The sequence below is a fragment of the Myzus persicae genome, unplaced genomic scaffold (genome assembly GCF_001856785.1).
Source record: "Myzus persicae strain clone G006 unplaced genomic scaffold, MPER_G0061.0, whole genome shotgun sequence".
Taxonomy (NCBI): Eukaryota; Metazoa; Arthropoda; class Insecta; order Hemiptera; family Aphididae; genus Myzus; species Myzus persicae.
In genome coordinates, this window is record NW_019104123.1 from 78,285 (window position 1) to 95,824 (window position 17,540).

General features: G+C 28.6%; 3 protein-coding genes across 7 annotated transcripts; 1 reads left to right on the forward strand and 2 right to left on the reverse strand.

The window, feature by feature from the left end:
* Positions 1-5,104: 5,104 nt before the first annotated feature.
* On the reverse strand, positions 5,105-9,801 carry LOC111038975 (ornithine decarboxylase antizyme 1). Its single transcript, XM_022322252.1, is given in 3 exon segments — positions 5,105-5,317; positions 5,320-5,503; positions 9,200-9,801. Coding segments are annotated over 3 exon segments (387 nt in total). The 5' UTR covers positions 9,380-9,801; the 3' UTR covers positions 5,105-5,294.
* A 372-nt stretch (positions 9,802-10,173) lies between these two features.
* LOC111038972 (ribulose-phosphate 3-epimerase) lies at positions 10,174-13,727 on the forward strand. 5 transcript variants are annotated; one of them, XM_022322245.1, is made up of 4 exons: positions 10,174-10,602; positions 11,020-11,259; positions 11,484-11,813; positions 13,136-13,727. In XM_022322245.1, exons 2-4 carry the CDS (start codon positions 11,023-11,025, stop codon positions 13,253-13,255), a joined length of 687 nt encoding a protein of 228 aa, XP_022177937.1. In that variant the 5' UTR covers positions 10,174-10,602; positions 11,020-11,022; the 3' UTR covers positions 13,256-13,727. The 5 variants fall into 5 exon arrangements, with proteins under 5 accessions (XP_022177937.1, XP_022177940.1, XP_022177936.1 ...); XM_022322248.1 differs by having other exon boundaries at positions 10,174-10,509; XM_022322244.1 differs by having other exon boundaries at positions 10,376-10,590.
* An 883-nt stretch (positions 13,728-14,610) lies between these two features.
* On the reverse strand, positions 14,611-15,410 carry LOC111038974 (probable signal peptidase complex subunit 2). Its single transcript, XM_022322250.1, has one exon. The coding sequence runs from the start codon at positions 15,204-15,206 to the stop codon at positions 14,625-14,627; it is 582 nt and encodes a 193-aa protein (XP_022177942.1). The 5' UTR covers positions 15,207-15,410; the 3' UTR covers positions 14,611-14,624.
* Between the last annotated feature and the right edge of the window lie 2,130 nt (positions 15,411-17,540).

Consider the following 17,540-nt stretch of genomic DNA (forward strand, 5'->3'; position numbering starts at 1 on the left):
TTTATTCAAACAGGGGTTAATGCACAATAACAGTTTTTAATTGTACTTAATAAAAAGGTGCGCTTAAACGGTTAAAAAGATAATAAATGACAGAATAAACTGTAAAGATTATTGAATATAATAAAATAAAAGTAATTCATCACGGAATGTCTGGGTGTCTGGCAGATGTGAAACACCAAATCATAGATATGAAAAGAAATTTTTTTAAGAATTTTTAACTTAAAATAATTTGCAAATTTTCATGATTTTTACATATTTTGTCAACATTTAAAATTCAGATGGTCGTAAAAATTATTGTGGACTTATGCTCAACTTGAATTTTCAGTAACAACAATTTATGAGGAATCTTGTATTATATTTTCAAGTTTTTTGACATAGCTAACATTTTTTTATAGACATAAATCGAAAAAATTATAATAATAATCAAAAATATCATACGCCTATAAATAGTTTAACATGAGTCAAAATATTATAAAAATGTTATGGTGTAAAGTAAAAGGTAACAAAAATATTCTGTGAAAATTTCATGTATTAATGGTCATTTTTTTAGAGTTACACTAAAAACCAAAATTAATTTTTTTGATAACTGGTTTTTGCGTAAAAATTTCCGTTTTAACTCAATTTTTTGTTTGTATTTCCTATAGCTTTTGAAAACTATTAAGAATTTTAAATATTGACCTCTCTAATGCATAGATATTAAGTACAAGACAAATATTTATAATGTATTTTGTGTTCAAGGAATTTTTTCATAGGGATTGGAATCATTTGTTGCAAAATTACAAATTGTAGTATTATAAATTTTTCTTTATTATTTACTTTGCGTCATGCTATTTGCTGTCACAGCATATGAGTCGCTCTTACCCATTCAAATCTGAATCTTTGTAAGGCGGGGTTGGGACACTTAAATTAAGAACATTTAGAAAATGTATAGTATATAATTTTTTGTGAACGGGAGAGGAACTTGTCCTCAGTGACCCACCAGGATCAGCCCTCCAAGACTGCCAATAGATATTTCACATAAAAACTAATTCACATTTAAGTGTGTTACAAAAAGACAAGATACTGTCATTCAAAAAAGTAAAACGTAAAAAAAAAATTAACATTCTAACTGTAAAAAGATAAATCCGAAAACATTAAAGTATTTTTCAAGATAATAAGTGTTTACAAATTGAAGAATCACTTTGTAAATAAAACATTGGTCCTCCTCCATTCTTACGTCTCTCGTTAGGTAGATAGGTACTCAGGATGAACGAAATCCAGGTTTTCCAGAAAACTTAATTTTTTCTTATCGTTGTCACAACACTTTAAAATATGTAGATATAAACAGATTGAGATTATCGATTTAATATATAAGTATGATTGTACAAAGTTAGTTACTAACCCATAGGCATCTACCTACTTACCTATATTAGTAAAAAGGTAATTTAAAAATTTGGAACAGTTGCAATTCAGGCGTTCAGCTATTACACAATTTATTATTATTGTTTTTTTTAAACATGTACTTCAACGAGGTAAGAACCTTAAGAGAGAACTCAGTTAAGATGGTATAAAAAAAATTGAGCACATCATTATTTTGTAGAGCTCATGGCTCCGATCGCAACTGTAGAAACTGTTAAATATAATTAACTGCTTAAATAACTTTTAAAATATTAACTGATAAATATTAATATTGGTACCTACTACCTAAGGTACCCTTTACTGGTTAATGGCTAACGGCCCTACCAAGTATAGGTACTAAATAAATAAAAGTAGTGAGTACCTATAAATTAGGTACCTATAATAGGTACGCATTAATTATTATAAACTATACAACAAGTATGACCAATAACTATAAGTTCTAAAATCTATTCGAAATGAGCCGTCAGGTTACAATATCATAACCAATAAATATTAAGTTACCTATTAAATAATTGATCGTTAAATCGTTTTGTATATCATCAAAACACTCAAAACATAACAATGAAGAAAAAAACTAAGAAAGTATTATAGTTTACTATAAAGACATATCGCAATATAGCCAATGTAGGCTATAGGTAATAAATAGGGCTGGGATTTATACATATTTGCAATATTTTTTTCTCGAGTCCAAATCGATTGGTTGTCAGATATGCCCAAGATTTGGATTATCTATTCCCGTTTAAATATAACAATTTGTTTTTGCATATTTTGTATAATTATTTTGAAGTTTTGAACATAATTACATAATTTGATTTTCGAAAATCCTATGAATTTTAAATGGTATTTATTTAACGAATGTTTATAATTATTGGGTTGTTTGTCGAATTGTCTTAAATTTTCATTCTAATCTTATCTTGCGTCTACTCAGACCGATATTCATTATTTTTGGTTTTCGACAAATTTTAGTCAATATAAATCCATTCATCGATTTAATCTCCGGTCAGTCGTGTTTCAAAATTTAAAAGAAACATCATTACAGCAATACCTATCTAATGTAATAATAAGTAGGTACTTCTAATAAATAATAGTTATTAATTAGGTTGCAGTTTCTGATTTTTATGTGAAAAATAATAAGTATTATGTTATTACCCATGTAGATAGAAATTAAAAAACAATTTGTGCATCATTTTTCATTTTTTTGGTAAATAAAATGTATATTTTTTCAACTTTTTATTGCATATAAATTCTAGCCCTAGTAATAAATAACAATATATATTATCGTCTTAAATAAATAATTGAAGTTGAGTTTAAATATAGTAATTTAGATAATATTATTATGTTTCGATTTTAACTATTATAATTAGTAATCACTAATATGGACTACGGATAAGGTAAACAACGTTGCAAAATCCATAGACTATAATATTATCACGGAATATTAATTATTCTGTACTTCTGTAGTAGGTATTAGTAGATACCTATTTATTTTTTTAGGTAATCTAGGTATCATATAATACATCACAACAATATGCATAAGTATTATGCACACCTATTATGCTTGTATACGTACGCACGTAATCCGTAATTGACTTAAAGTAAACATAAGGGACTATATTATGTGTAATACGTATAGTGGCAAAATACATAACGTTAATTTATAACGAAAAAATAAGTTAAAGTACAACTGATTAGATAAAACTTTTTTAATGCAATTAAATAAGCTACTCGAGTAAATATTTTCAAATTCATCGGATATAGGTAGATCGAATTATATCGTATATTTTAGTCATATCTATTTTTTAAGTGGTCTTAAATTTATTGTTACTTGCTACTGAGTACTTTGATAATATAATAACACGTCATTGTGGTACTTAGTAGATATAGATAATGCGATCGAAACCAACATAAATATATAATTATCAGTTTCTTTTAATTTAATGATGTGATAATATGATGAAATAATAATAATACATTTTTGTTATCGACAGGTAGTTATTATTTTTTTTAAGGCGACAACATTATTTCTTCATTTTACTATTTTTACCAATATTAATAATATCAGAGAATAATTAATGTAAAATAGTTAATGTTATGTTGTAGAAAAACCTGGAGGGTTATTTGTAAATTATAATAATAGTTTTATTATTATAATATACTAAATATAAATAAAAAAATTCTTCTTAGCTGCAGACGCTGCAGGCACAGCTTAGTAGACAACTAATTAATCTAATTCAATAATAATTTATCATAAGTTATAAGCCACCCGCCAATACAGCTATCAGTTTCCATATTGGTGTATACAGGTACTTAACTACCTACTATAATGATGGTACATCTTTGGTAACCAGAAAGATAACCTCGGAAAAACCAAAAAATAAACATGCCCCTGTAAAAATAACTCATAGAATTAAACTATGAAAATATGTTTTTTTATTGATGTCAACCAAGTAAAATCTAAAATGTTATATACCTACATGAATGATTTAAAATAAGAGTGGTATATAGAAAATTCTAATATAAGCATTCAATGAAAATTTCATGTATCTGCGGTAAAGTTTTTGTTGAGATACACCAAAATCTAAAAATTCAAGTTTTTCCTTTTTTTTTCCCGACTCTTATCTACTGAGAATTCACCAACTAGTTTCACTTTCCACGCAGAAAAAATACCGGAGTTGAAAATCAAAGCACTGTTTCAATTATTTTACATCATTGTAAAATAAATACATTCATCGATCCACTCTGAATCTAAAATTCCAAAAATCAGAATTTGAATAAATTTATTAAGTGAAAAATGGGGGTGAGCATGCTTGGTGAATCATTCTGTATATAATAATATGTACCTAATATTACTTTACATTTGTATAAAAACTTTCAACTTTCATTTTTAATGAGTCAGCAATGATTTTATCTGTTACACAAATCTTTATAGCTTTTTATTCAACTTAACCTCAGATAAACCTTCTTAGGTTCATAATAATTAATTAAAAAAAATTTTAATTCAATGCTAATGTTTCATAACAATGAGTATAACAATATTATAGTCACAATTTCCTGATTTAACTATTAAAAAATTATTTTTGTACAAGCACAATTTTTATTTGAATCAGTGATTTACTTGTTAATGATTGTTTATTAACAGCTACAGCCTACAATAGATGCCATTTATAGCTGTGTCATTAACACAGTATATTATTGATAGAATTGATCAAACATACATTATATTATAATGCCTTTAATCAACAAATTAAGTACTTGTTTTTACTTTTTAATCAATACTTCTGTTGCAAGGTTCAACTATTGATAAATACTTATTTGTCAATTGTTTAACACTCGAATGTATAATTAATTGTATGGAATAATTTTTTCATTTACATTTTTGTATCATACAAAAATACAATTTCCTTAACCGTTTTTGATTTACTACAAGATTACCGATAGTTTTCCATAAAAGGTAAATAAATAAAAACAGATTGATACCCATTTAAATATATAATTATTGTGTTTTTTTTTATAACTATAAATTATTCTTAATCTAAAAAATAAAAATTGAGACAAATTAGAAAAAAAATTGTAATTTCATTTACATGATTGTTAAAAAAAAGTATTTATCTATGTAAGTAATAAACAAAAGCAAAAAATGATTTTAAAATATAGAGTAATTAAACTACTTAATTATTGTATGATTAAATAAGCATCAATTTACACATTTAATAATAATAATGTTAAGAGCAACAAAGAGGGGTAGTGGCAGCATTGACAATCGAATTCAACTATATATCCTACAGTTTAAATACTTATAATTTTGAAATTATTTTAATATTTTTTTACTTTTAAGAATGATAGAAACTTAATGAAATTATGATTCGACATCGTACACCATGTAATGGTTAAAGTTATCAATAGCAGCATGTGGTACAATCTTGTTGAGCCCTGGAGGTTGTAACGAAAATCCCAAGAACATGAAACCTCTGACCAGTACGTTGCGTTCAGGATGATTCTTGGCAAAGCAGACAATTATATGAGATACATTTAAATATTCTTCTGCATATTCCAGCATGGCCAAAAAACCTTCTTTTGATCCAACTGGTCTTTGCGCATCCGCCACCTAAAAAATAAGCAAATTCAGTAATCCTAAATATAGAACTTGATTTGGACTTCTATTCATGCTATAAAGTTAACTTTGGCCAGGTAAATTAGGTCCCATAAATATAGGCTAATTTAGTAAATATGCACCTAACACATCACAAGTCTTATAATCAACTAAAATAATATTTTTCTTCTAAAAAACTATAATCATATCAATATTTTCAAGTTGGGCCCAAATGTTAAAGTAAAATTTATATTTAAAATGTTTACAGCATAAAAAAACTTATTGTCAATAAATTAAAAAATGAATAGGAAAAAAATACTTTAACAATAAATGATAATCACTTAGAAAAAATAAAGATAAGAATAGATAGATACTAACATAAACATAATTTAAAAAATTATAATAGTATATTTTATTAGATATTATTTATTTATAAAATAAACTATCAACTCTGATAAAAATGTTGCAATCACCATAAATTGTGAGAAAAATATGAGACAAGGATTAATATTAATCAGAATTATATAGGTATTCTTACAATTTAGTTTAAAATTACTAGATAAAAAGTATTAAATACCCCAGCGGCAAGAAATCACATTTATTTTATTTTTTTTGTAATGCCCATACATACACACAAATATAAAAATAAGTTATACTTATAGACCTCATCCACTAACTAATCAAGTATAGACCATAAAATTAATGCTGAGATTTATATTTTTAATATATTATACACACTTTCTTCAATTTAAGAATGGTCAGGCCTTGGCCGACGGACAAAACAAGTAAAAACAGTACATCAATACCACTGGTTCTTAACCTTTTTTGTTTCAAGTCACCCTTAGCAGCTAGTATCAAAAACTTTGTCACAATAACATAAATATATCAAACAATTTGAATTGTACATTTTAGAAGAAAAATGATAATTATATATTTGAGTTGCAAGGTCCAATAAACACTTAAAATTAACAAACTAAAAATAATAATAATGAACATATAAAGTTAGTAATATACGTATATATTATGTTGTTCCCTTGATGGATGGCAATAATTAGACTTTAATCAAAACATTTATTTTTTCTTTTCTCATTGATATTTTATGTCCCTACTATGCTGGGTTCTTGACACCTTGGTTGAGAACCAATGACTAGATTCCATCCCCACTAATAGAACCGATACTGTTGCCTATACTCATCATTTGTGCTGACTAGGGCTTTAAAAGGATCTCACTGATCTCAGTGCAATATTTGTTTTCTTTCTGTCTCACACACAACATAGATAAAATCTAGGATAAAAGTCGCGGAAAATTATAGATGAAAAAGTTGTTGAGAATTTGATATATCGGTTTTATATTTTATTACCTATTTGACTGAAAAATAAAAAAAAATGTTTGTAAATTTAAATGCATACCTATTAAATTGTTATGAGATAATATTTAGACCAATAGATTTGTACCATTAAAAATATTATTTCCTATAATTTTTGTGTTCCATGATAAAATCATCAAGTTACAGAAAAAGATAAATAAAATATATAGTGTGGATGTGTTTGCTTATGTCAACGAGGACAAAAGAGTGAAAATAAACAGTTTGCTGATATCTTCTTAACTTTTCAGTCAATCAAACGTAGAATATCAGTTGGTAGGTGTGACTCTGGGAATACTACAGAATATAGTAATTAGTAGCTGTGTTGATTTTAAGTAACAATATATATCTAACTACAAATTAAATTGTATTACCTAAAATAGAGTACTTTGAAGTCAATGTTGTAGATATAATTGATGACTTTAAAACATTAATTGGTATAGAAAAATGGTTACAATTGTATATAAGTAAATGTGACTTGAAAATGTGTATTGTTTAATGCAAAAAACCTTACTTAGGTAGCACAAAACACGATTATCTCAGGGTTAAGTAATGTTCAATTTAATTTTCTGAATGATTCATTGAAAAAATTAGGTACTCACAATAAATAGCAGGTAAAAGAATAAAAAATTAATAATTGTTTTATATTTTTATCTATGTTCTTTAATAAGGTATCTAAATGTATTTTGCCCTTTGCTTAAGCCCTATAATTTTATTTTCAGCCAATCCACAATCTAATGATATTAGTAGTAATCCGTAAGTTTAATAAAAAAATAAGTGCATTAGGTATATATTTCTTATTTTTGATTTTGTAAATTACTAATTCATTAATTTTTTATTATCTGCATGTCTACTTTAACATTAAATAGATTAAACAACTGAAATACAAATGCACTTTTATGGTTAAAAGATAAATAATAATTAAAATATATAAATATAAAATATTAAGATAATTTTGTCCAATTAAATGCTGGCAGATAGTACAAAATATATTCAGCAACAAGGACAAAAAGTTAAAAAATAATAATAATTATAACTAAGATAAAAATAAAAAGTAACTAATAATCTCACAATATTATCAATAAAATATATTAGAATGGTAAAATAATTTAGATAATTTAATTGGCTTATTAGAATTTGTTAGCAGGTTGTAGGTAGATAAATTGATTTAAAAAAAATTATCAATATTAAATATTTATAATGTTAAAATACATGTTTAATATTTTAATAGCTTATCTAAATTAACTAATAGAAACCAATATTTTTTACAACAGACATTAAATGGAACTATACTTACTGAATTTATATTTATATTTATTTTATGTAAATACACAACATAATACTCTTTGACAGTTAAATTTGATGTCAATAATTTAATTAATTTGTATGACTACAGAGCATGTTAATGAAAATTATAGTATTTAAAACAAACAATATTTTTATAATATAAAGTTTAGTTATTGGGGGTAGTATCAAATTATTTAATATTTTAATAATAATATATATTATAAGACCAATAGAAATTAAACTTAAAATATAAATTCTAATAGTCACCTAGAAAAAGTGTCGGAACCAAGTTTCACCTATGTTTAAACTCTTTTAGTGCCTGTGTACTTAAGTAGGTAAATAAACCAATTTAAAATGTCAATAATAATACGAGGAAGTGCCTGTTTTAGTAAAAATAATCTGCCTCATGCAGATATATACAATTACTCTAAAATATAAGATAAGATTTATCATATTTTGATTTAGGTATACCTAGGTAGGTACATACACCTTTCAAATGATGAAAAATCTTAATTGAAATATATCGAAGATGAGAGTTGCATGGAGCAAAATACTACTAAATACTATGTCAGTACCTACCTACCACAAATTAAAGTTAGTTATTTTTTTTTAACTCAATTTGTGGCACCTAACCAATGTAAATAGAAAACATGTACCCATGCACCAAATATATTATTGCAGATAGGGTACTTATACAGAATATACCGTCTACGTAACAAATAATATTATGTTGTGCAAAACATTACATTTTCTGGCTGACATTCCTTAGACATAAATTGATAATCATATTATGAATTTTGTAAACATAATATTAAAACAGATAAAAATGTTATCATGACCTTGAACAAGAACATGTATGGAATCGTTAAGCAACACAGAGAATGAAATCCACATAATACATGAATAAACCCTATAGTATACCCTCTCTCACACACAGAATCAGATTGTTCAAAATTCCATAACGATATGTGTTTTGTTCCAAAAACGTTGAGGTCGCTCACCCAGTAACGGTAGGGCGACAACAATATCCTGCTGTGAGTACCCACAAGTTACAACTCACCTGTATGTAGAGCTTGCGGCCTGACAATATTGTATCCCATTGTATGTCCACGTCGGCCGTGATCTGCATCCCAAACGTAATCCGTACCGCATATTGTTTCTTCACGTCCTCCAAAAGTTCGAATTCATGCACTGGTTGTGATTCCAGTACAGAGAGCTCCGATTGAATAAGCTTGCCCATGCCGCTGCTGCCCTCTCTGTTGCGTTTGGCTACAATTGCGGCATGGGGGACATCAGGACCACCACTGAGGCCCAGGGCAAAGAGAGATGGAGTATTGCGAGGGCTCGGTGTCAGACACCGAGTTCTCCAAGCCGTAGCATGCCGTCTGCCAGTCGCGCATTATCGACAACAGGCTATTGTTTCTTTTGTTACTACTACCGTTTTTACTACTTGATATTTTCTCCATGGTCGTGCGGCACCTTTAAAACCTCCACAGCGAATAATTGAAACGAAATGGTCGTCGGAAACTTTTGAGTCGTTTGTCCGAGAGTGTGTGTTAAGCACCAACAAAGTTCTTGTGCGCCCAGATGACAACGAAGGAATAGATGAACGGCTGTAACAAACAGTGCAAGACCAACACAATGGATGAGGATTTCTTGTTCGTGCGACGCGGTCAACGGGCGCGAGGTTGCTGGTGCGTCCGGCTCCGCCCACCCATGACGTCACAGCGATCCTTCTTTGCTCCGGTGTCCATGTGTAACGTCAGACGTCACCCGTCCGCGCGTTTCTTCCATGATGGTCTCGCTGGTTCCTGTCTACCTAGCGTCCAGTTAGCCACCGCCGCCAGTCGGACGACCAATACGGAGAGCCATGGTTCCCCCGCGGCCCCGCATTCTCGTCGACAAGTTATTGAGATCATAAGGTCATCCAATCGCGCGATAACGCGGTGAAACACATGACGCTCTCGCCCACGGCTGATTCGATAACACCCGTCGGCCGTGGCCCATTTCCCCTTCTTTTTTACCCCCTGACGCACGAGTCTACACTCTACACGTGCTCGGATCGGCCGACAGCCGACGGAGTGTCGGAGTTTCGTTGTTCTTTCGTATATGTAAAAAAATAGAACCTATATTAATTAATAATTCGTTCCCTTTCACCTTTTGGTTTAGTATTGCGGCTCGGCGAGCGTTCTAAACTTTGTACTAATAGATGCTTATCACCGAAGTCGCAAGTTTGACGTACACGCTGCTCGACCGCGCTCGTGCGTGCAGTGTACCCTCCTAACAAATGAGTCTTCAGTCCTCACAAAATTGAAAACACTAAACAGTCGGTTATCTCTTTTCTGTTCAGTAAGCAGTAACGGTATTACGGTACGATTAAAGTGTGTACTTCCCAAAATCCTGTTTTCTGTTTTCTTTGTAACGTGCCCGCTGAAGGTCAACTTTCTGAACGTTCTCTGCTTAGTAAGTTAATTTAAATTGTTTCAACAGTTTTCTAGACCGTACGATAACATGTACTTGCTAACTGTGTGATGCAAGACCCTGACTTTCTAATCTAAATTTTGATTCCTTCTACATTTATGTACAAATACTTAAGTATTCATGACCAAACAATTGATTTTATGAAAATCAATACTGATGTGGTATACTGGTGAACTAACAATGGTCCAAACTTGAAACTTCAATCACAATAGCAATTTAATGTATAAATAAAAATCTAACAAAATCTATATTTTATGGAGTAAGTCAAAAATTTCCCAATACATTCCCACATAAAAAAACACTACACTTAACCTGGATCCCCAGTTTGTCCAAATTAGTGAGGTTCTACTGTATATTAAAATCAAAAATACATTAGATAATTCAATTTTTTTTTTTTAGAAAATGGCCAAAACATTGTCTTGTAAAATCGGACCATCTATTTTGAATGCTGATTTATCACAGTTGTATGATGAATCCCAAAAGTTGATAGATAGTGGAGCAGATTATTTACACTTGGATGTTATGGATGGAACTTTTGTTCCTAATCTAACTTTTGGACATCCAGTAGTGAAATGTCTAAGAACTAAGTTACCCAACACTGTATTTGAAACGCACATGATGGTTCAAAATCCAATTCAAGTAAAATATTATATATACTGTGTCTTAAAGTAGAATATACCGGTTCTTTTTCCCCTTCTATCGGTCACTACCTATGCTGTTATGTGGGAGCTGCTACCTGCCCTGATGGAACAAGTTCCTCGCCCGGTCTATTCTACTTCTAGACATAGTATAGAACAAATATGCATTTATAATATTTTGTGTATAATGCCTAATATTCATGTTTTTTTAATTTTATTTATTAGTGGATTTCTGCTATGGCTGATGCTAATGTAAACCAATATACATTTCATATTGAGCCATGTGATGATGTTCCTTTAGTATGCCGCAAAATTAAAGAAGCTGGCATGAAAGTAGGCTTAGCAATAAAACCTGGCACTCCGGTTACATGTGTTGAAGAATATATAGATATGGCTGATATGATTTTAGTGATGACGGTTGAACCTGGATTTGGTGGTCAGAAATTTATGAAAGACATGATGCCAAAAATAGAATTGTTGAGAGAAAAATATCCCACAATGGACATTGAAGTTGATGGAGGTATCGGTCCAAATAACATAGATGTTTGCGCTATGGTAAATAGTATACTATACGATTAAATACATTTTTTAACTTATTATTCTTTAGAATGGAAGTACTTACATAATATGATTTTAAGAGCATTATTAAACCATGTCATGTACCTACTATCAGGTATATTTAGGTATAGTATGTGACTTACCTAGAATACTGTCATTCACTCCAATTAACGTTCAATTGTCATAATCACATGCTCATACTATGACACTATAATATATATAGTACCTACAACCTATTGTGAGTTTAGGCTATTGAAAATGGTAAGTTATACTCGTACACTTAATCTTCAAAAGTGCAGTAGATCTGTACTGACCTGGTAGGTCACACACATTACCAATGCTGATTTAAGTAACTTAACATTGTAGATGATGGTCATTATGTTTTAATTTAAAAAATCTTAATACGTTTTTAATTCTTTATTCTTATATTATTTATTTAATGACCATACTATTCGTTCTATAGAGATAAATTGTGTTATTTTTCAAATGAATCAGTATTTCAGTTAGTTAAAAATGCTGCTTTTACTACTTAAAATCAATTAGTTATATATTTATTATAACATATTTAATGAAATATGTATTATATAGGTATTAAACATAAAGTATTTTATTTTTAATTTAATCAGTAGCATAATGGAGGGTAAGCTAACGCTGTATACCCACTCACTAGTCACTTTTAAAAATTTAATATTGTGTAGAGATATAAATGAATATTAATTGAAAATACTGTAAAATATTTCATAATATTAATCATTTCATATTATATTGTTTTAAATACATATAATAACACTTTTTCCATAAATAAATAATAAATGCCATAGCCCCTTGCACCCTTTGTTGCTCCCAAGTTAACCATCTGTGTAGTTAAGCTACCAAGTACACTTCTTAAAGTTAAAGTTGTTGAAAGCGGTGACTTTTTTCTTCCACTTTTTAGGACTTTCATGTTGAAATATACTATTACTGTAAAATATAGTGACGTGTGACTGCGCGTATTTATGTTACTGATTTCCAAGAATGTAAGCCGTATATCTTTAACCACATAAAGCATTTGGGGAACTTAGGCACACAAATGATCAGTCACACATCACTCACAATGGATATAGACTATCGCCTTAATCCAACCCCTTAAAAATGGTTTGCTTTCAACATCCTTAAGCTGTTTTTCATAGTTCATTAGTATTTACCCAAGATGTTTATGACTAATCCACTGAGTATACAAATATTTACTGCCTAATTATATCAATAAATTAAATCTCTATAGTTTTAAGACCATTTAATTTTGTATCAGTCAACATAAAAGTATTGTTTATTTTTTATAGGCAGGAGCAAATATGATTGTGTCTGGAACCGCAGTTATTCAAGCTAAAAATCCACCTCAAGTTATTCAACTTCTTAAAGATTCTGTCAATAAACATTTAAATAAAAAATCAAATTGTTAATTTTATTTTTGAATGAAGTTTATTATTGTTAACATTTAGCATATTCATTAAGAGGAGGAATGGGTAAATTCTCCAAACTAATTATAAAATTTAAACAAAATTAATGTGAAAATTAGAATAATCCAAACAAAATGAGGTTTAGTATTCATATTATGATAGATGATATTGAACAGGTAGGCATTTAAATTTCAAATAAATGATGTATTCATTATTTTCTGTTTTATTCAAAATGTATACTACTATATTTATTTTAATAAGATTGAAGTTCAAAAAAAAATTATTTTACCCATACATTCCTAACGGAAAATATGATTAAATATGGCATAACACTCGTACTTTTTTAAAATCTTTTGTTTATTGTTTGTATTACCTTGATAAATTTATACATAATATAAATCAACAATTTCTGTACTTGTAGATATGAAATAGAGTATACTAGTGAGTTTTAATAAATATTACTTTATAATTTTTACCTATATTATATTTATTTTCCTATTTAAAATTAGATTATGTATGTAACGTTTGAATAATGCATATTGCCTTTAAATGCAAAATACTAGGATGAGATTTTACCAAAAGTAGAAATTGTTTTCATCATCAAATAACAAAAAATCACATTTTTATGAAAAAAATCTATACCTGAATAATATTGAACATTTTCAAATAAATGTTTTTGAATTGAACACCTTAGTACTGAGAGCAAACTGATGTGCATATTATTTAAATTGTATTCACAAAATTCAAATTTTTAATAGATAAATGTAAATATTTAAATTAACTATTATATTTTTACTATTTTAGCATAATTAATAACATGTTAAAGTAGATCTATTAGAATTTAGAAATATTTTCTTATGGTAAATATGATTTCTTGTTTAATAATAATGATACAGGAATAAAATACAAGTCAAGAAAACATACTTCAATGAGTATCACAGTTTTAAGAGATGTATGTACTGCTGATTAGTAATTATTGTACTCTATTATGAATTTAATGGAATCAATGCAGAAAACTTTAGTTTTTGAAGCTTCTCACAATTCACCTACATTAGGTATGCTTCGAACATTGAATAATGACTTAATAGAGGATCCAATACCTGGGTTTCCCAATTATAAATATTTGTAATATAATCCAACAATTGTTCTATTCACATTTAAATGATAATCATAATACCCAAATTAAATTATTATTATTATTATTATATTTATATTTGTATAGTTTATAAATTAACACTGGATGAATATATACATTGCAAAATCAATCAAATATTTTTAATCAAACTAAATTAATTTATAATAAAACATAATTAATATTTATTCCTTAATTTGTTTTAATCATGAGAATCTTTCATTAATCTAACAATATAAATTATTCAATTTTCTTCAATTTCAAAACAGCTTCTCTCATTTTGGTTACCTCATTCTCCACCACATCTTGACATAATGTTCCTTCTTCATCAAAATAATTTGCAACTGATTTGGATATTTCACGCTCTCTGATATCTGCTCCAACAGCATCTTTACGGACCATGGTCAAATAGTACATACCAGTATGTTTTTTTATATAACTGCTGGCTTCCCAAACAACATCTGGATTAAAACCGCTTTCATCTCGTTCCAAAGTCACGGCAAATATGCCTTTTTCCATGTATGTTGTGTATAATGTGATTGCACCCATGGTAATGAAATATAAAGCAACACATACCGTAAGAACAAAGCGCGACTTGGGGAATGGATTGAAGAAATCCCAGCCAAGTGCAAATCCAGCGACTAACACAGCAAATGTGCATATTAGCAAACGATAGTCAATCAAAGAAAAGTCCTCGACATGGTTATATTTTGTAATTAATACTTCCTTCACCGCGTCATCAAGAGTATTTTTTACGGCAAGGTAATCCCATTTATTGATCTTGATTTGTTTATCGTCAGTAATTGATTCCTCTTTACCCATTTTAATCGAATATTGGTTGTATTCCGAACAATAAGTGAAACTGTATAGTGGCTTTACTATAGTCCAATTTAGAATCTATGTGAGCTACAATATTGTGTAGAAAATAGTAAAGCCAGTTGGCAGTTTCGTGTTTACAACTGGTGTTCGTTGCACCTAAAATAATAAATATACCAAGTGCCGACTCGATTGATGAATCACCAAATATTTAAAATATTGATAGCACTATCAATAAGAGTAAACAATATTACGGTGTTGCCATATAATAGATTAAATTAAATGTACGTCATGTTGCCACTAAAAAAGAGAATCAGAAAATTCAAAAATAATAACATTTTAAAACATTTTACTTAATTTTAGTGACTTAGAAGAGCATAGGGCATCAATGGTGGCCCAGCACTAAGTTTAAAAAGTTTTCTTGTTATAAAAAAGAAATTATTCAAATAATTTTTATAAAATATGCATGCAATACATTCATGCAAATGATGTTAACTAAAACTATTTGATTATTCAATAGACGTTTATTATAAAAAATATTAAGACACTTTTTTCAATACCTATATTGGCACCATTTGACATTTGATCCGTGAATCAGATGAGTTAAATGGGGATCAACGTTTGAGATTTGGCTAAAAAAAATGAGATTATTCAAATTTCAAACTATTATTTCGTAAAATAAATAAATTATAAATGTGTACATATAATTTATAATTTATAAATGTATATGTGTATAACTTATTATAGTACTGATATATATATAAATATATATATTTAATTATAAATATTTTATTTATCATTATAAGTACTCAATAGTATTAGCTATAACCCAAGGTAATTACGATATAGTTATATAGTATATAGGTAACTGTGCAAATAATTATTCTTTTGTTCAACCAGTTCAAATAAATTAAAGATATAAATTATAATCAGATTTTATGTATTTTTTTTGTAACTGTTTTACTTTATATTATAGACGCAGTCCAACACTCTTACTTGATGTTTATTATTACATATATGAGGTAGACTAAGATAGGTACCTATAGTAGGTTATAGTAAGTAGTAAATAATAAAATGTTATATTATAATATTAAAATTAAAACTATTGTATCAAATTTTAAGTAGATACCTACCTATAGCCCACCAGCTGGGCATATAATGGCCATACATATGATGGCCATGAACGTATCAAAATATCAGAATATTGTGTAGGCTGTTGGGGGAAAGTCGTATAGTTTGAAGACAAAATAAATTAATAGGCAATATACGAAGGATTGTTAAAACTGATTAGATATAGAAGGAACTAAGGAAGTGTATAAGGGAACTGGCCATCACTGGGAAAACCAAGACCAACACGATATATTCAATATTTAATAATGGACCATTGCAAGGATGAGCCTTATAAAATGATCATATATATATATATATTATATATATATATATATATAATATTATACATATTATGAATATTATGATGTACAAATGAAAAGAAAGCGTTAAGCAAACATTAGAGAAGAGTATGGAACTATGAAAGGTTGCTGGACATAAATTTATATTGCTATCAACTATGCAGAGAAGATGTATAATAATTTAGTGGCATGTATATATACATTATAAAGTATATAAAATTGAAATAAACTATAGATAGTAGGGTTTTCTTTCACACAAAAAAACCATGTAAAAACATAGGAATATTAAATAAAATAAAGATGTACAATACTCTTGTACTTTGTAGTATATCATAATTATTTATTAAATACCATGACACTATAATAGGTATCTGTATACCTATATTATATACTATTTATAGGTCACTAAGTGTCTACAACGGCTACAACTGTACAAACATTAAATATAATAGTTCAATAAAAATAAATTTGTATGCAAATTCATACCGAACAGAATAATATAATAGTCATCCTCCTCTTGATGACTTCACCCGAAACCACGTCTTTGTCGAGACAAAATATTTACAAACATTTGTTCACAAATTATATGCATCTGTAATCTGTATACAGTTTCACACGTGAATTGTAATGTGGTCCACCACCCCTTCGGCCCTTCAGAGGTGTGACACACGGAGTTCTTATAAAAATCAAATATTTCAAATGATGCGTCTCTAAACATGCTGGACGACACACATTGCCTTAATCGGCACTATAGGTGAATTTAAAACGATGCTGTAGACGTCAGACTGTCAGAGTGAACGATAAGTCACGCTTGTAATGCTTGTTCCTATTCCTTCGTCCTTCCACTCGTGGTATAGGTACCACCTACCTGTTTCCAATACTTCCATATTTCATGCATAATATTAGGTACACTTACCTATTTCAATATCGT